General features: G+C 38.0%; 1 protein-coding gene across 4 annotated transcripts in view; it reads right to left on the bottom strand.

Annotated features, from left to right (window-relative positions):
- Positions 1–21,900, bottom strand: part of ARMC8 (armadillo repeat containing 8) — an 88,652-nt gene that overhangs the window by 20,602 nt on the left and 46,150 nt on the right. For 3 of the 4 annotated variants that reach the window (XM_069791834.1, XM_069791832.1, XM_069791835.1), the window contains 7 exons: positions 17,441–17,533; positions 13,835–13,894; positions 12,548–12,628; positions 8,832–8,907; positions 8,650–8,740; positions 4,954–5,014; positions 230–430 (listed from right to left, as the gene is read on the bottom strand). In XM_069791834.1, the coding sequence (XP_069647935.1) occupies positions 230–430; positions 4,954–5,014; positions 8,650–8,740; positions 8,832–8,907; positions 12,548–12,628; positions 13,835–13,894; positions 17,441–17,533 (663 nt within the window). The remainder of the gene's footprint in view (positions 1–229; positions 431–4,953; positions 5,015–8,649; positions 8,741–8,831; positions 8,908–12,547; positions 12,629–13,834; positions 13,895–17,440; positions 17,534–21,900) is intronic. The other variant, XM_069791833.1, reaches the window with a different exon arrangement.

Raw genomic sequence — 21,900 nt, forward strand, 5'->3', positions numbered from 1 at the left:
TACACAATGATTTTAGTTTGGATAATAAAAGTTCCAGAAAAAGCAGTGAGCAAGCAAAGACTTGGGAACTATATGCATCAGGAATCAAGTTGTACTGGACCTCTGGTCACCTTTCTATTGAGGAACTCAGACATAAGTTTTAAATGGAGTAAAAAAAGAAATATCCTGAGCCCATTTTTTATTGGTTTTGCACATTTTCAAAGCTTCAGAACTGGGTAAGGAAACGTACCCTCTTGATATCAGTGATTGCACTCACTGAGCTGGGATACTTGAAGTAGTCAGCAAGCATGACAATGAGGTGGTCGGTAATGCTGGCAATTCTCTGGAGCTCCACATCTGTTTCAATCAAATAGGCCAGTGTTTCTGCTCCTTCCACTCGCTCCTCCAGCAGTCTTTCCTTACTACACATTCGAACCAAACATGGCAGAGTCTGAAAAGTTTCAAAACAAACAAACAAACAAAAACCCACCACTCTTTAGTGCAGCTACATTCATAAAGCAGCTCACAAAAAAAATCAAATAGCTATCCTACAGCAATTCTCAAGAAGTTCTTTAAATTGGTACCTTCAGACAAAGATTTTAGTGGTTTTAAAGACTACACACACAGAGAAATTGTTCAGACATTACTAAGTATACAGTAGGCTACTTTCAACCAACTTCTCATGCAGTCAAAATTAGTCTGTGTGAATGCAATGTTTAGAAGTGACCATGGTCAAAGTTTCGCAAAAGGTAAAAAAAAAACCAAAACCACCAAACACCAAAACAACAAAAACCCAAACACTTTCCCCCCCCCCCAAAAAAACCCCCCATCCCCTCAAAAGTTCATATTTGCACAGGTTTATTCTTACTACACACAAGAACCAAAAGTACCCAAGCTGCCCTCAAGAAGTATTTGACCCCTCCTGCCCTTTTGTGATCTAAGATTGACTAAGGACAATGCAGTCAAAAATAATCTCAGGGCTTCCTTGACGCACACTGGCTGCTAGGAGTAGCAGGGAAGGGAAGACTACTCCTAAGTAGTATATTTGGTCAACCAGAAATGAAGTCCACTTGGAGTCCAGGTCCATTCTGCCTTAACCTGACAGACCCTCCTACCTTGGTTACACTCACAGTCAGCATTTTTGTCATACCTTCTCTACTTTAAATATTAAAAACAATCAAATCTTTCTTTACCTGAAGCTCAATGAAAAGCACTTAACTCTGGAAAGACCAGTTCTCCAATGGTGGGGACTCCATTCACTCGAGCCTCACCAAATAGAAGTATGAAAATGGATAAGGAATAGTATCAAGGTTTTTGCTTGTGTAACTCCACTGACTTCAACAGAATTACACTAGTAGAAAATGTTTCTCAAAGTTATGTTTTTGGGGACCTGAAATAACATTTATCCTTTGACTGTTCAAATGATTAAATAGATAAATATCTTATCTTCATTCCACAGGTAAGGAAGCAGTTACAGGACTTGCCTATGTTTATTAAAAAAGTAGATGCTACCACAAGGATTACTATTTAGGTTGTGAATCTTGTACCTAATCCAGTGAACCAAAGCACTTCCTCTCTGCGTATCTGTCACTTAAGACATCAGATAAGACTTTCAGCTTGACAGCACAGACACACCTAAGGACTCTTTAAAAAAGAAGACAGCTGCTGAGGTTTGGTAAATTTAAGCAGCCCTCAGAAATTACCTCATTCCAAAAGTGAGATTTCTAGGACCTCTGCAAGTTTGTTCAAAGTTTGCTTTAAAGGCCTTCAGGCATTTAATTATTACTATACTTTTTAATCTGTAGAATTTAGAACTGCAGCATAATAATTAAGTATCCTCAGTTTCAATTACCAAGCTGGTATAAGGTGTATTAAAAACTGAGGCTAGCGTAAATAAAATCATGAAAGCTGAACATAAGCTCTCAAAGAAATCACATTCAGGTGGAGTAAGAATGAAAAGAAGCGGAATTCCATGCCTAAATCACAAAGATAATGTACTTCCCAATTCCTTCCAAGGTCAAATGGCCTGAAGTGAGCTATTTTTTGGAATTCAAGGGCTAGATGTTGTTAAGTCACTGGCTGCAAGCACCCAAGAAACACAAATCGCATACTGTCCAACTTTTAGCAACTCCATCTGTTTAAAAAAAAACAAAATCAAGAATTCTGAAGGACACATTTTAACTGTTCCATTAGACCTACAGGTCAGTACAACGTAATTAATGCAGAGGAGTAGGGGACTGTATTAGAGGTGTAAGATGAAGAACCACAAAGCACACCTGACCTTTTCTGGCCAGCAGATAAAAGTCTGAAAATGGACTGTAAAGATGGAATACTTAATTCACATGGTATCGCTGGGATGCTTCAGGGTTATCTGGACAAACAGTCACTTTCGTTATTAGGATTCCAGAGAAATAATTCCCCTTCCAGTCAAATCCATTATTTATCAGCCACGTCTGCCTTCTCCCCACCCCAAAGAATTTTATTTTTTCACGTGTTACAGGCCAACCCACTACTCAAACCAGGCAATGAAAATAAATCAAAACCATTTTGGAAACACACATCCCTGACTGTCCTCTAAAATAAGGAAGTTTGATAGCAAAGGGCCAAAGTTCTCTTCAATAATTTCTGAAAACTAAAGGGGGCATTGCTTTGTCTTAGTTCACCAGAGGTCAAACAGTTTGTGACTGGATTTACTACAGACTGAGACAGTGTGTTATCTTAAAACTATGAGCTCCTGGAGTGACCCCAGAAGAAAAGAAGGGATTACCTGAGGAGTCTGAACAAGAAGGCAAGGTTCTGTGCCTTCCTCCTCTCCTCACTCTTTATTCTACTCTCAAGTATTACAACAAATTTTAGTCTACAGCTTAAAACATTTATTTGCACTGGAGCAGCTTCCATAAAAAACAAAGTGATCTTATTGCTGTGAACTGGCAAGCAAATCAGTTCATAGTGGTTTGAAAGGACTGCAGTTTTCCATTCAGCCCACATGGCAGAGCATGCATAGCCCCACATAAAGTTAGCAGCCAGCTATCAGCAATAACCTGCCTTTGCCTACAGCAGTAGTCCCCTATTTCTTCTCCCCAGAGCAGCACAGTTCTGGAACCCACATGTCCTGACTAGGACATAGTCTGTGGTTGAAATGACAGTTGGGGATTTCTGAAGGGAAGAAACTTTCAAAAGAAGAATGAGGTTTACAGGAGCAAGACAGGTTGGGAGCACAGAATTGTAGCCCTCAGTTTGCAGGTGTTGTAATAAAAAAGAAGAGAGAACAGGGAATTGGAGTGTCAATTTGGAAAAAAGCTAAATAGGTGAATGAGGAAGAAGGACGCAGCTTGGCTTCCTTACTTGCTCTAAGACCAGATGCCTGTACAGAAGAGATACCACTATCAAGACTGGAATGAATTGCATTTTGGACTTTCTTGAGTAAAGAGACAGAAAGAATGGGCCTTTGTGTCAGCAAACATATGGATTTTTCATTTGTCATTACCTGGAATAATGGATACCAAAATTGCACTAACACAAGCCATAGATATGCCAGACTCTATGGCCATGGATATTGGAAGGAATAAATATGCTTTCTTATTCCAGTATCTTACATACAAGCTACTCTTTCCCCAGCATTACCAAAGAGTAGGACTAAGGGACAGCTCTTGACACTCTCATTATAGTTTTCCAGTTTAAAATATAAGCTTGCAGGAGCCATCAGGGGTTTGCACCAGACCGCAGTCAGAAGATACTAACCAGTAGCCTTTGGTGGTAAGCATTTATTGTTTTAAGCAGTACACACAGCTATCTGCAGTACCATTGACTTGCAGCCCATTCTGTGGTCACGCATACACTTAGCTGTCTGTTCACAAGAGGATCTGAACACCACAGAGGGGCCTTCACAGCCAAAGACAAAGAACTCTTGTAAAAAGTTACTAGGTCTCAGATCACACACCACCAAATCCACACAATGACTGCTTTGCTGATTAGATCCTTCACTTGCTAGATTCATTCCAAGAGCACATGTAGTCTTCTCAATCTCAGTACAGGGGCACATATGGGGAAAAAATAATTTTTTCAAGCATTTAATCTGCATTTCCTTAAGTCTGAACCATGTGTTATTCTCTGGAATGAAGGATGCTAAAAACATACTAAAAGCTTTGGAGTCTGCCAGACTGCTACAGTAATTATCAAAGAAAGCAAACAGGTTTTCTTATTGCAGTACTACAGTAATACTTCAATATCTCATGGAGAAACAAGCAGTGTTGTTGTTATCTGATCTCTGGCTGATATGTTTTCTCATCAACACTTTTTTCTTTTGTCTAGCTATAGAAGTGTGACTATTAAGAAACAGATTACATTCCCATGGTATTTAATGAAGTTTCCTTTACTGAATTTCCTTATAAAGTCACATGCAGTATAAAAAATCAAATCCAGTCTTTCAGCATGACAGGTTTGGGGTTTTTTGTAACAAATTTCCCTAGCCAAATTATGAAGCAGACAAACGTACAAAAACATCATGAAACCTGAGAAATCATCTACTCGTGACAGACTCCACGTATAAACTGTGCAAGTATTCTGGCTATAGCTTTGTGAAATAAGCTATTGAAAGACAAACTGGTGCCTTGTTCATATACAGAGACCAAGACAGTAATGTTGCTTCCATGTTACTTAAAAATGGTTACTGAAATGATTACAAATCTCAAAAGAGATGTGTGTCAAACTCCAGGATATTTATTCCTGGATATTGACCTTTTAGTATGATTCTTTATTTAAAACTTCTTTAAAAAGCCATGTCACTATAAATGCTTAAAGACAGAAAGGGAAACTAGGGAACTGATTTTTTAGATAAAAAAAATCAGGAGAACTTGGTGCTTTGAAATCTTCAGTGGAACCAATTTTGTACTACTTTTTATATGAGACAAATAAAACCAGGATAGCCCTACGTGAGAAAAACATTCTAAACAGAAAACTGTTTAACCAGCTCACCTTAAGAACGATGCAAGAATCATCTGTCCGTATTGCTCCAGCTCTGCACATGGAAGTAAGGCTGTAACAACATAATAAAACATGTATTCACCTACAATTGGTTTTTATGCACTTAAGAAAGATGTAGCAGACCAACTGTGCTAATGAAAGGTACTCCCCTTTGTTCCACCATTGATTTAAATACATTTGTGCTTACTAGACTTGGGCACACGAACAAACTACTACAGGCGTACTTTTAAGCAGATTTCTAGTACAGAACATCTTGCTGGAGCACTGATCAATACATATACCACACACTGGTCAAAAAAGGTCTAACCAACAAACTCGATTGATCCATAAACCTCTCTTACCAACAAAAAATCCAAAATTAACAACCTGCATTAAGATAAAGTAGCAATATACACTGTCCTTGCTGCACACAGTATGGGCAAGCACTTAAAACAGTCAGGAGAGAATCAATAGCGAGTTGGTAGTCTGACAGCTTAGTCAGAAACCATTCAAGCTTTGCGTTAGCCTAGGAGATGCAGCACCGCTGTGATGCTTGTCCACAAGCATGTCTTAACACACTGCTGGAATAAGCACATTCTTACTAATGATAAACCCAATTAAGTCCCTGACAGTGAACGAAACCAGCATTTGTTCTTTATTAGACAGCAACTTAGAAAGTGGGTATCACAACTCCAAGGTCTCAAACTACAATGCTGACACACAACATCATACAAATGCGTAAGTTGCTTTGTTAGTTTACCTGTACACATGCTCCAAGCTACCAGAAACGCAAAGTAGTTCACTCACCAATAAAAGTGTTTTACATTTAAGTGGTTTATCGTTTTTACCTGCTCTGCTACAAGGAAGTGGAATGAAGCTGGGGGATAACTGCTCTGCACTCAGTGCGGGAACAGTCAAGTATCTCTTGTTTTAGCTTTTGAACTAAGCCATTGTAACTGCCTTTTATCATACCACAGTTGAGGTTAAAGAAATAATGGCATTTCAGTAAACGTGACTTAAAACTAACATGTTTCAACTCTCAGTGGGCAGGTTAAAAGCATACATAGGGTCAATTATAATTGCTCAGCTGAGGAGCAGTAATATGCTAACATACTGTAAGCATATTGTGATTCATTGCATTCCTGAGCTCTTTCCAAGTGCCTAAAGAGTTCTTTCACCTCTTAGAAGGTAACATCATTGATCCTGTTCCAAACACCTACGAGTGACAGACATAGCTAAAATCCCATAATCAGAAGTCTTTGTATATATTATTTCTCAGAAGAGAAAAGATATGACTTGATTGTTAGTATAGAGATAATTTTTATAAACTTTTACTGTCCAAGCCTTGTGGCTGACAAAATACTCATTTTCACACCTGAACAATCAGGAGGAAAGCACCCATCTTGCAGTTCCCATTTAGCCCAGCTAGACCCTATTTGCCAGACAAAGCAGCTCTATTTCAAACATGAAATAAGTTCAAGTATTTTTACTTCAGGCAAAATAGGCTTGGCTTAGCTGGAAGCAATTCCAGTAATTTTAGTAGAAAAGGTTACTGCTCCACTTGTAGCTGTAAAATCGTTCTCCCAAGAGGCTTACTGCTCTTCCCTCTGTGCCAACACTGCCGCTCAAGTGAAGAAGGATCTTTATTTCAATCAAGAGGTATTAATTTGGGTCTTCCACATCTACTTCAATTGTTGAAAAACAATTCTTAAGATAGCCTTGTATGCCAGTCTGGATTCAAACAGAAATTTAACAAAAGGCTTCACAAATGCATAAAAAACCCCTTCTACATCCACATTCCAAGGACTCTCCTAACAAATCAGAAAGGAACTGCAGATTAATTGACCAGAGCTGGCAAGGCAGGAGTGAAGTCTAATTTAGAAGCAGAAAAAAAGAGGACCTGTGACAATTGCACCTACTACTCTCAATAGAAAAAAAGAAAAGAGAGATAGTCTGACTTGGAGGGAATCGAGTAGGGAATGGACTTACAGAAGAAAAGCCAGTAGGGCCTTGCAAGCCCCCAGGACTGTCGTGAAACTGAGGCCTTGAGTGCCCTACTAAGAAGGATGACTGCCTGTGGACTAATTAGAAACCCAGTCTGAAACTCAAGATAATGGTTTGTCTTCCATTTTCCTGCAATTTTCTTTTTTGCTTTTCACTGCATCATATTTTTCCATGCTTTCAAAGGTCTGCTTGAGCCAAAGTACTGCAAAGCAACAACAAAAGATGGGATTGCCTACCCAACTCCTTCCAATTTGAAGCAGATCAGTAAAGAACACCAATAGACCTGGGAGCATTCATCCCAGAACAAGAAGAAAAGTCCAGAGCCAGGCAATTCTTTTAACTCCAATCTGCCTTCATGACTTATCAATGCCTTGTATCTCGAGATCAGTGGAAAAAAAAAAATTTCTAATACTTAATTCTCTATGTATTCTCTCAATTCTCAAAGAAACACATAAATCAATCAGGACTGAGACTGTACAATGCAGTTAATTTAACTTGGCTTCTTCACTAAGAGCTACCTAACAAAACCAGTAAAACCAGATTGCATAGACCAGTTGTGGTGGGAATGGAGCATGGGAGGTCCCTAGACAGGCCTCCCATATAGAGTGGGATTACCTAAGACACCCCCCACCCCCTGCCAAATGTCTTTATAACTTCTTTCATGAATGGGTTAAGTCATCATAACCTGGCAATATTACAAAAGAGGCCATCCTACCTACCCCACCTCACCCAGAATCTCAAGACCTTGCACTGAGACAAGTGTCAGTGAAATTGTTTGCTGAACTGAATCAGAGAACTCACTGATCCAGGTCAAAAATAAGCCATCAAAATCTAAAAGAATAATCAAACAATACATCAGTGCCCAAACTCTTAAGTTACGTTTAATTTTAGTAGTTTATAGTGGTGGGTAATTTTTTCTCTTTAACCCCCTGAAGTAATTTATTCCATTATCAACACAACAAAAGGAAAAGGGTCTTAAAGGGAGTCAACTCCCAGCTTATGAAGCGAGTATAACCCTAGTGTTGCTGTTATGGAACTTGGTCACATTTTGTCACGGAGTAGAAAGTCATTATGAATACAAACACACAGAAATGTGCCACCAGAAGGGAAAGTTTGATTTGAACTATAAAATTAATTAATAACATTAATTCTGCTGTATGAAGACATGAAGCTTAAAGAGTAATCTATTTTAATTAAAACAGTTGGGAAGAGGAACTAGGTCTGCTCTCTCATCATCTTAGTGCATACAGTTGTCAACACACCACAGCCCCAGTCACCTGAGTGAGTCCTCTGAACAGTGGTGCAACAAGGACATTAACTTGTACTACATGATTATATCTCAGTATTATACTCTGTAAGGACATACAATTGACCACAGCCTATCCAAAGTAAAACTTATCATAAAAACCAAGCTACTTGTGAAAACTGCAGTTCAGCTTGTGAAAATCCACATGTGAATACATGTTCCTGACAAAACTGCTGCCCAGCAACATTTTTTCCTGTCTATATCCAGCAAAGAGTGAAAGTTATGCTATAAAGATTATTAGGTGAGAACCACTTCTTCAAGGATTTAGATTAATGCAAATATCTATAATTATTCCTAAGATTTTAGATCACATTACTTTGCAACAAGCAAAAAGGGAACAGTTAAAAACTACATATTAAATTGTATACTATTTCATTCTAATTCCCAAAGAAAATTACCATTTGGCTGATGTGAGCTGCATTTCAATAGGCTTGTCCCTTTGTAACATCTTCACAAAAATTTGCGGTAACAATTCTCCATCAACCGACACTGCAAGCAATGAAAGAGAACTCCAAGTAATTCTAATTCAGCCAATCAACAAAATGACTGTCAAATAAGCCAACAGCAACATTATACTTACCATTTACAAGAGTCACTGATACCTGGGGGTTTTCAAAGGCTAGAACTGAGAAGCATTTCAATGCTTGCATTCGAACCTGTGTAAAAACATTATATATATTAAGTATAAATGTAAACACTAACTTAAAATGCAAAAATTGGTCTATACTGCTGTATAGGCTTGCAGAAGATAATTCTATATAAGTAATAAGAAATATAGGTGATGAATACAAGGCAGACAGAAACATCTAACTCACACCTTCATTCCTGTGATCTCTCTGTTGGAATTATCCTTCTATAGGGTATGTTGTGAACTACTTGTGAAAAAAAACAAGCAAGGATAAAACTTGGTAACTAGACAGTCCGAAATACTGGTCTTATTTGTGATGTCTCACAAACATGCAAACAACAACAAAAGAATAGAAGTATCATAACAGTAGTACTTTTTCTTTCCAGGACTCATAAGTATATAAGAGAATCAGCAATACATGTTGTTGAGATTTGTATTTCAGAAGCCTTTAAAGGTTAAGTTTAATAAAATATCTACAGAGAACCTAAGTTTAATAAAATGCCTACAGAGAACCATCCAGTTGAAGTGATTCTGAACTAATCTTAAAACAAATATATACCATAAGTTTTACTGCTATTACACAGCCTCAGGTATCACCTGTACAAGAAGGATTCACAAATTTCTTCATGCTGGATCTTCATCCTCCAGTCCAAAACCATGTCTTGCTGTAACCAAACAGTATTTCATGGTTGCCTAGTCACACTAGGCTGTGAAGTCTTTATAACAACTTTTCTGACACAGGGAAGACCAACCATTATCATCTTCCCAGATGAACAATCTAATTTAGTTCAGATATTAGCCTTCGTCTTCACCTTCTAGAGTTGCACATATTTAAACTGTGTCCATGTCTTTCCATGTTTCTGTTACCATATTCTTAGTGTGAAAACAAAGAAAAAGGAACAAGATTTTGACCTAAAGAACCCCATCACTGCAGAAAGCACTTACTGCAAGTTAGATTTAGGCCCATCCCATCCTCCTCAACAAAAAGTCTTAGAAACATGGAAGTCCAAGGGTAGACAACAATGGCAAAGACAATCACACTTCTGTGTGTTAATTTTATATCTAATCATAGCCACAGTAAGATCTCTTATCAGTAGTCGTGAAGTCTTAGGAGGAACAGATAGCAGGTTACCTGGCTTCAGAACAAAAGCCTTGTTTGACAACAGTTGCATTTACTTTTGAGACAATCTAATGAATACAGTGTATCCTTCAAAGTAGCAGGAAGGCGAGATTGTGTATCAAAAAAGCACTGAAAAAAGTCAAACCCACAGCTCAAGAGCTGTATTTCTGCCAGCAGGAAGTCAGGGGCAGGGGCTAACGGTTCTACTGAGGACAACTGAAGTCTAGCTGGAAGTTAACTATTTTATATAATATTGCTCTACTGATTAAAGATATTAAAATTACTATGATGACTACTTTCTTTGCTAGTAATGTCTACTTAAGGGCAATTAGTTCAGTAGTTACATGAGAAACAGGGAACGCAAGCATTTGGAAAAATATGTAAATATGGTCTTGAAACCATTATCTGTAATTCCACTGTATAAGCTGTAGTCCCTTTGTGTTAAGACATCTCACCAGTGGTGAAGATGCACACTTGTAATGATATAACACATAGGAAAGATACTTGTAGAAACAGCTGGCTATGGGACAATCCCAAAACCAAAGGAAAAGAGTTTATTGAAAAATAATAGGCAACTCTCTTGGCAGACCTAGACAAACTCTTCTCATGGGGATTGAAATCCCATTTTGAGGGTTTCTGCTGTTTATTGGTGTCGTCCTACTGCCTAAATCATCTAAGATACCTTGCTGACCTTTACTGCAAGTATTGAAAAATAAGCAAAGTTTTTAAATGCTGTGTTTTCCTGTTAAGCTCTTATTTGGCTGAATATTAAGAAACTGTATAGAGAGGTGTGAGAATGAGATAGCTGGTATTCTACAAAAATGGATCAGTTACATTAGAAATCTGAGAATGTCTAATTACTGCAGAACACTAGGAAAGCAGCTAAGACCACAATGAAGCTCTTAATCCCAGGATTATTAACAGAGGAAAGTGTATGAAGAGCAGTTCAGTATGTACACCTGGAACTTAAAGGCCTGACCAAACTAGCAAAGGAGAAAATAGAGAATACTTTATACATCTCTCCAGTAAGGTAGGACTAAATATATGTATTTTAATGCAAGACTGCATGTACCTTGTTGGTGAAAAAGCAACGTGAAAAATTCACATTGCTCCAATTTCTTTATTTTAAAGCAGCTCTTTGAAAAAATTAGGGAAGGTTCGAAGTTGTTAGAAAGGGTTCCAAGCCAAACATAGCCTGGAAAATTCACCTTACAATACACGGTAAAAAAGGTCAGCTAATGGGAGAAAGAACAAAATGTTGCCTGATCATGGTGAAAACTACTTAGTACATAAAGACAGAAAACAGAAGCTTATCAGTCTCACTAACAAAATATTGAAGACTGCATACTTCCTACTGGATTCATAAACACCACCCCCCCCAACCCCAAAACCAAACAAAAAGAACCACACATGAGATTAACAAGCCCCTAGAACAGAGCAGCAAATTTCCCTTCACTTGAAATTCTCATTTAAAGACTAGTTTTCCTGCTGAAAGATACTTTATCAAGAATGTTCGTCATGAGGTAGGAGATCAAAATAGACAAGCACAATTATCTCATCCAGTCTCAATCAATCAGCAAACAGCCTACTTTCAATAAAATAAAAACGGCCCAATAACATATTAGATATTGTAGTAAAAATAACTCAAGATAAATTTGGATACTTTGAATTGTTTCTTATTTTCAGAATAATGACATTCATACTGAATGCATGTCATTCATTCGGGGGCGGGGGGGGTGGGGGGGAGGCAGAGAAGAGCTGGGGATAAACTGCTATCTTCATGAGAAAGTCCGGAAGTTCAACTGCTTAGACATCATAGGATTGGCTTCAGCCAGATTTCAAAATTATTTGCATAGCAGATATCTGTTAGCCCTCAAAAAAACAAACTACACAGAAGAGCCTCAGAAAGCATTTTGTGCATTCAAACATTTTATTAAGGAATCTACACGAGATTAAGGCTGTGCTCAGGATTTGAAATTATGGCGTTAGACTGAGAAGAGCTAGTTGACCCTCCTTGCCACCAAGTTACAGGTAGAATATGATGCTTTGCCCCAGAGGTGGTACTTTCAGATAGTCCAGGATGAACTTCTAAAACGTAACAGAGATGGAGCTGAAACTCGTGAAATTCAGCGAGCACAAAGCACAGGTAGATGGTGGCTTCCACGCATTCCATATCCATGTTTTCACAGGTATGACTTCTGTTTACGACAGCTCACATTTGCTTTTCTTTGGCTTAATTTCTTTTTCTGATTTATTGTTCAACAAATTAGACCATTTCTATTGGCTTGCCGAGTGACCGTTTTCCTTTGGATCAACAACAGCCACCTCTGTTTTAATTAATGGTGTTTTAACTTTACAGAGCATTCCAAAACAATATGTCTCATTTTGATAGAAATTCATAGGACAAATAAAAACAACTGTTTTTCTAGAAATATACATTATACCTCTTTATAGTTCTAGTTCATATGTGTAGACATAGTTTTTACAATCTTCATTTGGATTTCTTTCATAAATATATGTAAAACACGGAATAATTTTAATGTCTTACTTTGTAGGAGGTGGAGACTAACAGATGTGCGATATTCTGAACAGCTCCATGGTTGAATAAGATTGTCTGGTGATCTGGACCCTTCAAAGAAAAACAAAAAACAATTTATTTTTTTAAAAGAAAATATAAGGGGTTTCCACTGTCTGCAACTTATTGTTAAGTATTAAAGGTAGATTTACTGACAATTACTTTGTAATCAGCTGGCACACCAACTTTTTTTTTTTTTTAAGTAAACAAGTCCAACTCTTATTTTTATAGTATTTGTCCTTTTCCAGTAATCATTTCCACTCTTTTCTTCAATAGGCAATGAAATTAGTTTTCACAAATGAAGAAACATGGATAGAATACTTATGGTTCTATTCTTCATATTGGAAACAATCAAAAGCTCCTGATTTTCTATACAAATCATATAAAAAAATCCCCAGTTACTAATATCTTCTTCACTGGTAATATTAAGCATTTTCAACAATTCTAACTTCAGAAGAGAGGGAATTAATTCTGAAACTGTTTCCAGACAGAATGTGACAGTGCTTTGGGAACAGATTCACATTTTCCTCCTACAGATTATTTTAGTTTCAAATATATTTAGCGATAAATCTAGTCAGCCATCACTCATTTATTGACTTCAAGATCTAAGTCAGCAATAACTGATAAGTTAATATTTTTCCAAGATTTAAAAAGCTTTTGGAATTAAACACAAATACTGAATTTTACAGTAAAAAGATCTCAGAACTTCTGTAGTATGACAAGGCTCAATGAGGTTGGAAAAAACAACATGAAATCTCAATGGGGCCTGCAACCCTCAATAGTCTCTTGTGAAATCTGATCTGTGATTTACAAACATCTCTTTAGAAGTAGATTCATGACTCCAGTCATCTTTGCATTAAGCATGGGCTATGTGCAATTTAAATTCAGCTTTTAGAATGTCACAGCATTAATCATACATCAATGCATTTTCTTGACTAATCTACAAGTGAAGAAAGTATCTTCACTCCTTCATCTTTTTTTCAAAGCCAGATGAGTTTATGGGCACATCTATAAAACATAGTATGCATGAGTGACACTTTATTTTCACATTTGAGATACAGCTGAAATCAGATTCCTCTTATATTCAAAATAACATTTTTAGAACATCCCTTACCTCTAAGAAAAAAAAAAAGCATAATATTAGTTTTAGATGTAACATATCTGGTGCTTTAAGAGATGCTTCAGCTGCTACTGCCACCAAGAGCTTTCTACCAAAAAATGCAATTAAAACATCATGGTTGAAGTAGGAAAACAACTTACATTGGCACACAGAAGTGGCTGAGGCAATGATTTAAAGCCGCAGCTATGCCAGTGTTGAAGCTGAAGAACAGATATTAAAATATGTGAAAAAAAAAAGAATGAAATTAAAGTAAAAGAAATCATATTGACCTAGATAGTTCTAGTAATTCACAAGTATTAGTGATTTTTCAATGAGATGCAGACGGTAAATTCTGTGCAAACAGGACAAATGCACGTACAGAGGTGACGCTTGGGTGTATTCTTATTTGCATAACCAGACGTACATGAAAATATCTAATCTGTACATGTTGTGTTTGCAGACACCAATCCATCTTGTTTAATGCACAATCAGGTTAACCCATACATAGGGACAGCTTCAAATATAAATGTGAAAACTTGAGAATCTAATGTATCATTTCCAAGCAGCTCAGGCACCACTTTAATAGCAAGGCCTTCTGCTTATTTCTCTTTGGGTATACTGACAGAGTTCCAGGATCCAGTGATCTTTTTATCCAAATATGATTGAACAACACAATATTTCAGGAATAGAAATCACACCTCTTGCACGATTTTCCACCATAAAACGTCAATTTTCAAGAACGCAGTAGGATAGAACAATGTAACAATTCATTCCATAATGAAATTTTAAAAGCAGATATCTAAATGCAAATGTACCTTGGTTCAGTGATCCAGCACCAGGCCTAAGATCACATAAGAAAACATTCTCAAAATGGGCTTGGGAGGAAGCTGCCTTGATTACAGGCTTTATCCTGGATCTTTCCCAGACACAAGATTTTAATTTTCAACTGGTGGTGAAATTACTACTTATGCAGAGATGTCACAGCATTCAAGTATAAGTTCCAGAACTATCTTTTCAAATTATTCATACAACCATGTGTTTCCAAATGCATACCTTATCTTTTTAATTTGACTATTAAAATAGTAAAGCTTACCTACTCAAATCACTTTCTCTGGAACAAGTCAACTGCGATAGAGAGAATCTTAAAAAGTAAATTTTGACTTGCATTTTAGCGTACCATGTACATCAACCTGATTTCAGTTTACTTATTTGCTTATATGTTGATAGAATCCTGGCTCCGTATGTTAAGAACTGCATCTGCTCCCCCTGTAAATCAACACTTCCCCTTGCTTAGGATGGCTCTTCTTCAGGGTCTACATTTTCTATCAGTTAATTTTAACCCTAAAAATGCAGTGAGAAGCAGTAAAGCAGAAAACAGCAGAAATATGCTAGGAACTTGAAGTAAGGATTTCCTAGCTCAAGAGAACAGGTCTGAGTTTTTCCAGGGAAATCTGAGCAGGTGAGAAAGAAAGAAACCTGAGAAGCCCAACCAAACAAGATTCTGGCAAGAAAGAAAAAAAAATGGATGCACAAGATCTAAGCAGAGAACAGTATGCAGGAACAAGGAGGGTAGGAACTGTAATATGTCACTATTAGTTTAATGAATAAATCTACTAAGATGAGGAAAAAGAGAAATAAAAGCATCAATACCTCTTTATATGCTAAGCCTTACGTAAACATGAAAGCTATAACAACATTTCTTCAGGAGAAAATTAGAAAGGTTCTCTTACTCAGCGGGGAATATGGAGTCTTCATTTAAAATGTAGTGAATACTGAAACTTTCAGTATTTAATTTTCTATTTTTTTTAAATTGTAAGAACATACTTTGCCTATCCATATAACTCAGAAAAACCCCTGCTAATTCTGTTTCACTGTATTGGATGTATTTTATTACATCTGAAAATACAGTAATTGACCTTGATAATCAGACCTGAAACCCAAGAACTGAACAAAAAAGAAAGGGGGCATTTTAGATTTTTGTCAAACAGCTGCATTTGCCTTGGCAAGAGAGAAATGTGTTCCTGATCAATTTAACATTTGTGATGATCTGTTTACTCAACCTCAAATATTTTTCTTTGTTATGCAGCTAATGTTTATTCCATAAATGCAACCATTTCCTAATACTCATACCTATCACTTAGCTTTTCTTGTGCATTCATGTTTTTATCAGTTCACACAACCAACTTTTTCTTTCCAAAAAGTTGGATTTTTTCAAAACATTCACTGTAAAATTTGTTCCAAGAGTGATTTGGGGGGTGGAGGAGGCATTCAAAACAGTATACTGAGTTCATAAGACCTTACTTCCTCTATTTTTAAGTGACTAGACATTTGCTTTGTTAACAATATATTTGATATGCAAGTCACCAGAAGTTAGTGGAGCTATAAGTAACTCATTTGGAAAACGATGGCAATAACTGTTTTCATGTTGGATTAATTACCTGAAGTTACTCTGCTGTTCTCACACAGCCAATAGGGTTTATATTACTACAGAGCTAACCCCTGATTATACAAACTGACTTCTACACTACTCTGTAATCAGCCCTGTGTTATTTTTCTTGTAAGTCAACATGGGCTGATTTTACACCTGTTCAAGCTACTGAGCCTATTAAGGAGCCTTTCCAAGGGCCACATAAACATGAGATGCCTCACTGGTCCATTTTTCTTCTTAGAATACCAAATTCTTTTTCCAGTATTAGCTATAGCTCTGAACTTCCACAGTCCAGTGTAGGATTTTGTCTTAATGTTTTCTTTAAACAATTCTATAAATATTAGCAGCTGAGCTATATTTTTATCTTACACTAAGTCTACAGTTTTCAGCCCTCAGTTTCACTTAACAGAAGAAATGCAACTGGATGAAGGTACATAAATAGCTGTCAAAGTAGAGAAAAATACTTTTTTAACAAATGAGTAATTCAGAGTTCCAGAAGACTCATTGTAAGTGATAAGGTGGAAAGATATTTTTCAAAGTAAATACTTACAAGTTCATAAATTTTGGAACTTTTTCACTTGTTCATCTGGGAGATAACTATGATCTATGATCTTTTAGTTTTAAACTTTCCAAAAAGGGAAAGATGCTGTACAAATCTGATTTCCTACACTGAATTATTTTGATACAGTTACTGTATAAGCCATGGGTACAGTAACTACCAAAAAACCACAACAATAATACAAAAAACAGTGGTGTGCAGAAACTCGGAGGCAGGGGGAGAGAAGGAAAAAACTTCTGTGTTTCAGGTGGGGTTGCCACTGTTTTTAAACTAGTCTTCCCAAATCAAGAGAATTGCGTTACACAGCAGGAATGAACATGTATCTGGATAAACCTGTAACTGGTAGAACTCAACTGAAAAGGACATTCTCTGGGTTTAAAACAGCTGTCTTGAAAGCAGATGCAAGACCTCTGCAAAGAAATGTTCGCACTGTCTTGAGACTTCCAGATAAAAAAAAATAAGCTTTCCAAAATTTATACTGATAATAGCGAGGATTGCTATTTGCCTAGACTGTTGACTTTGTTTAGTAGCCAAAGGTATAAATATATGTATAAAAACATATATACACACTGTGTAAGAAAAGCACTTATTTGCCTATTTTGTTCTACCGTAGAGAAACATGTATCAACCCCAATAAATCTGTCAGCAAATCCAGAGCAATAACAGTTCAGTCATTACTGTCCTAATGTTCCTGCCACAAAAGGCAGTATCATCTTACATAGTTTCTTATATGCCAGAAACACAACAAGTTGCATAAAGAACATGTATTCTCTTTCTTACTTTGCAGCAATGTGAGAAGATCTGACATATGTATTCTTGTGTATATCGAGACCTACTGAGCAGTGCCATGAGGTGGGAGATAACTGTAGCATCCTGGAAACAAGTCAGAAAAGAAAAAAGTATTAACACTGTATTTCAGCATAGTTTCTTCACAGTTTGTTACTTAAGAGTACTCCTGATTCTGCATTCAGTGTTCTGCCTTCCACTGAAACTTGTGTAGACACAGAACAAGACCATCAAAGTAGCAGAAGAGAGACTCCAAGGCACAAGTGACAGTTCTGAGTCAAATCCTCATGGAAAAAATAAAAGATCAGTGCAAGTGAGGTATAAAACTTCTGGAATTTGTCTTCAGAATCTTTGCTTCATGAGAAAACAATAAAAGAATGTGAAAAAACAAACATAACAGCTGCAAACATGGTCACTGAAAGCAATTACTCCAGGATTTGTCTTAATATTTTCTTACTACAAGTGTGATTTACTTACCTCTTCATTTCAGCTCTTAGTAGAAAAGATCAGGGAGGGGAACAAGGTGCCAGACTGAACAATATACAATCCACCTTGAATTCTTTGGCACTCACTTTCTAACCGATTAATGTGGGGTAGTAATTTCCTTTAAGTCAAACACACACTATAGATGCTATTAGTATGTGTGACGCTAATGACAGAAAATTCCAAATAAATCAGCAGAAGAAAATCATTATACTGAAATTCCCTTCTGAAAACACATACAGTTACTTAAGCTCTGTGGCAAGTTACAAAATCACAACATTTTAAAGCTTTCAGTTACTTTTACCAGTACATTTTAGTGGCAGTAACTGCAGTGATACTAAAAGAAACACTGGTCATTTTAGTTTGGAAAGGTGGTAAACTAAAGTACTTCCATAAGATAAAGAGTGCTGAACAGAGATTAAAGACTGAATGAGTCTTCCTTTTCAAAGAACTTAAAATATATTGACTCTATACAAGTAAGTCAGACTCTTTGTTTTACCTGCAGGAGGATGATGAATTGCAAGCCTCTGACTAGGGAGAGGTGGACTAAAATTAGAGCAAAATCTTCATGCTTCTCAGCTACTTTTATAGTAATGAAAGTAGCACTAGCCTAATTGTTTTAATGACTATAGCTTCAGAGATACACAGGGGTTTATGAAAAGTTTTATTTCCCAATTACTTGGGAAATTTCCAATCACACTTTTTTATATTAACAAAATAAACATGTATATGTCTCTCTTATTTGCATGCATATTTGATTAGGCAAAGCTTTGCAATATTTGTATTCTCTTTTTAATATTTATATATAAAAAAATAAATTTAGCAGACTTCTTTCAGAAAGCTTTGCTGCCAACAACCCAGCCTTCTTATTCTCAACAGAAAACAACAGGACAACAGAGCCAAGATAAAAACAACTTGTTCCTACTGCTTGTTTCTCCGTAACTGGAAAGGATCAATGTGCAACAGCACCATTTGCCATTTCAGCATCCTATAGAGAGAAAGTTACTTACTAGAAACTGGAGTTCTTCCGGGTACACCAGCTATATATCCATGCTCATTGCATGCTTATGTGCATAGGAAAAGCAAGGGACAAAACTATTCTAAGCAGTATTTTTAGGGTCTGGTCAACAGTAGCACCATCTGACCTTCTGCTGTTACACATGCCATACATATAAACACATCTATTTCTTTGCAACTTCAGAATCCAAAGACCTGCAAGGAACTGGTTTGGTTGCAGGGCAATAGTGGACATTAAATCTGCAAGTATGTTGTAATAGTCCTGATGGTCATAACCATAATGAAGTGTCTCTTGACTCTCTCTGACACAGGTAAACCTGCAGTGGTATATAAACTAAGTGGATACTGGGTTTTCAGCATATGCCAAGCAGAATAGCAAATATCCATGAGAAACCAAACAGAAGGAGCTAACAGGCCACCTTGTTCTCAAGAAAAACATGTTACAATCTTACAAAGTCATAGCAGGTCCCCAAACTTTGAAGCGTCTCCTCCTTTAAGTTAAAGGAAAACAAAGTGACAATATACCCAGGGTTCCTCTGTGGTTTAACACATTTGACCCATTAAAACAGATTCTTGTCATTTTCTGTAAATCTTAGGCAGCTGAAGGTATCCAGCCACATTAGTGTTCAACACAACACACATATATATGTGCTAAGAGGCTTATCAGTGATAAAGTACACCTAAGACAAAACAATCAAGATGTCAGGAGGGTAGGGGGATGAGAAAAGAGACACCTCAGGATTCAGAGGCAGTAAAGCTTCAAAAAAGGAGCTTCAAAATGTAAGATGCAAGACCTGAAATCTCCTGCAGGGAAATCACCATTAACTATGTAATCTGGCTTATTTCAAAACTTGCAACTAGAAGGATGTAAACGTTGGTCTAAAAGTTAAAGTCTAATGAAATTGACAGAGATATGGCTCTTGCCAAAGATAAGACGTCCAAGAATTCACAACTAGAGAAATATATGCAGAGTGAGCTGAGTGAAAAATCTACATCAGCTCAGTAATCCTTAGCCAGAGGAGAGCCCCATAAGCTAAAAAGGATTTGAACTGCCACTATTAAAGCAGCATAGACACAATGTTCCCTATGTTGCTAACATATGTTCTTCTGTCTACATGATCTAGGAAACCACAGAACATTGCAAACTTTGGGGATGTCAACAAGTAGAAAACCTAGGCTGCGGGAGCGGAGGGAAAAAAACCCCACATTTGTCCTGTTTTGGTCTCTTCCTCCAAATAAGTGGGGTTCTAATTTATAACCATCTGCTATTATATATTGCTTTATAACTATATTTTGTCCTTACCTTAAATTTGGTTTTCTCTCAGCTAACCAGGAAATTCTAGGTAAGAATTTGTTGAGGATTTCTTGGCTGGGCAAAGGCATGTGAGCAATCCAGCCGTTAGGTGGGAACGAAGCATAAGTTTACAAAGTGCTGAAGCGGACAAGGACGCTGTGTCCTTGTACGCTGGGAAAAAGGAAGATAAGAAGAGCCTGACAAACAACTCCTGGATGCCGAAGAATGAGATAAGTAACTGCTGGACGCCTCGTGAAGAAGCTTGCACAGCCAATAGAGAATAAGATAGTGTCGCGTGAAACGGGGTATTGTACCAATTAGAGCATTGTATAAGGCGCGTGGACAAGTCAGTCTTGTATAAATGTCAAGACGTCTGAACAGTAAACGAGCAAGATGTTAACTCATATTGAGTGTGATTCTTGACTACGGCCATTCTTCCCGACATTTGGCGCCTGAACAGGGACCCTCAAATCTGTTATAACTGGGCCGAGAACAGATGGAGGGCTTCTCAAATCTGCTCACAAGACTCGGCGGAGCAGACGGAGACAGGAGGAGCGGAGCAGGAAGGCATCTGCGAGAATTTGGGCAGAGAGCTGGAATCCAACTGCGTGCACCAGTTTGGACCTGCATCGGTAAGACCGCTTTTATTTACTACGGATCGTGAAGCGGCACTCACACTGTTAATTCTCGCAAAGCGAGAGGCCAGTGTGAGCACACGGAAGCTCCAAGAGCTCTGTCATTGGGGAAAAGAGAGAGGATGTTTTAAGACTCCTGAGACTATGTTCAGTGCCACAGAGTGGCGTGAACTGGGAGATAAGTTGTGGGATGAGACAATTAAGGGGAGTCGTACCGCAAAAGCTTTCGGACAGACTTGGCAAGAAGTAATGAATCACCTTCTACAAATGATAGCAGAAAAAAAAATGGCCAAGGCTGCCTCCGCAATGTTGGGCACTGAGACTACTATTCCCGAGTCCACATGTATTTTCGACTTGGAAACCACGAAAACCGCTAGAGGGGTTGTTGCCCCTATGAAAGCGTCAGCTACTGAGCTTTTAAATAATTCACCTGGCAACCCAGAAACAGGACAGGGCGATCCTAAACAAGGGAGTGCCGATTGCCGCCCGAGGCAATCTCAGCCCCGGTCTGTATCGGTAATAGACACTGAGCCTTCCTCCTCTGAGGACGAGGGAAGCCCGGGAGACGATCAAGAACCGCCGCATGCCCCCCCCCCCTCCCCCCGCCGCCTTGCAGCGGCGCGTGTCAGCGGGCCATGGAATGGCCGCCGCCAGCCGCGGCCGCCGCCGGCCCCCGGGCAGAACCATCCGCCCCCGCCCTTTAATCCATCCCGCCTCTCGGAACCAGAGACGGTGAAACCAACTGCGCCCGCGATAGACGCGGAGCCGCCTGCAGTAGCTGCTGCAGAAGAAAGGCAGAGACATTGGAGGGGAGTAATAAAAGATGCCATTATAGAAGGGACTATGCTCCAAGCATTCCCAGTTATTGCATTAAATGGACAGAAAAAATGGGAAGCGTTTGACTGGAAGGTCATTAGGAAATTAAAGAATGCTGTGAGTCAGTATGGAATCAAATCTGTGTTAGCTCACCAAATAGTGCAATTCATTTTTTCTGCTGATACGCTGATACCTCAAGATACTAAACA

This window comes from Haliaeetus albicilla, chromosome 9, assembly GCF_947461875.1.
Source record: "Haliaeetus albicilla chromosome 9, bHalAlb1.1, whole genome shotgun sequence".
NCBI classification, from domain to species: domain Eukaryota; kingdom Metazoa; phylum Chordata; class Aves; order Accipitriformes; family Accipitridae; genus Haliaeetus; species Haliaeetus albicilla.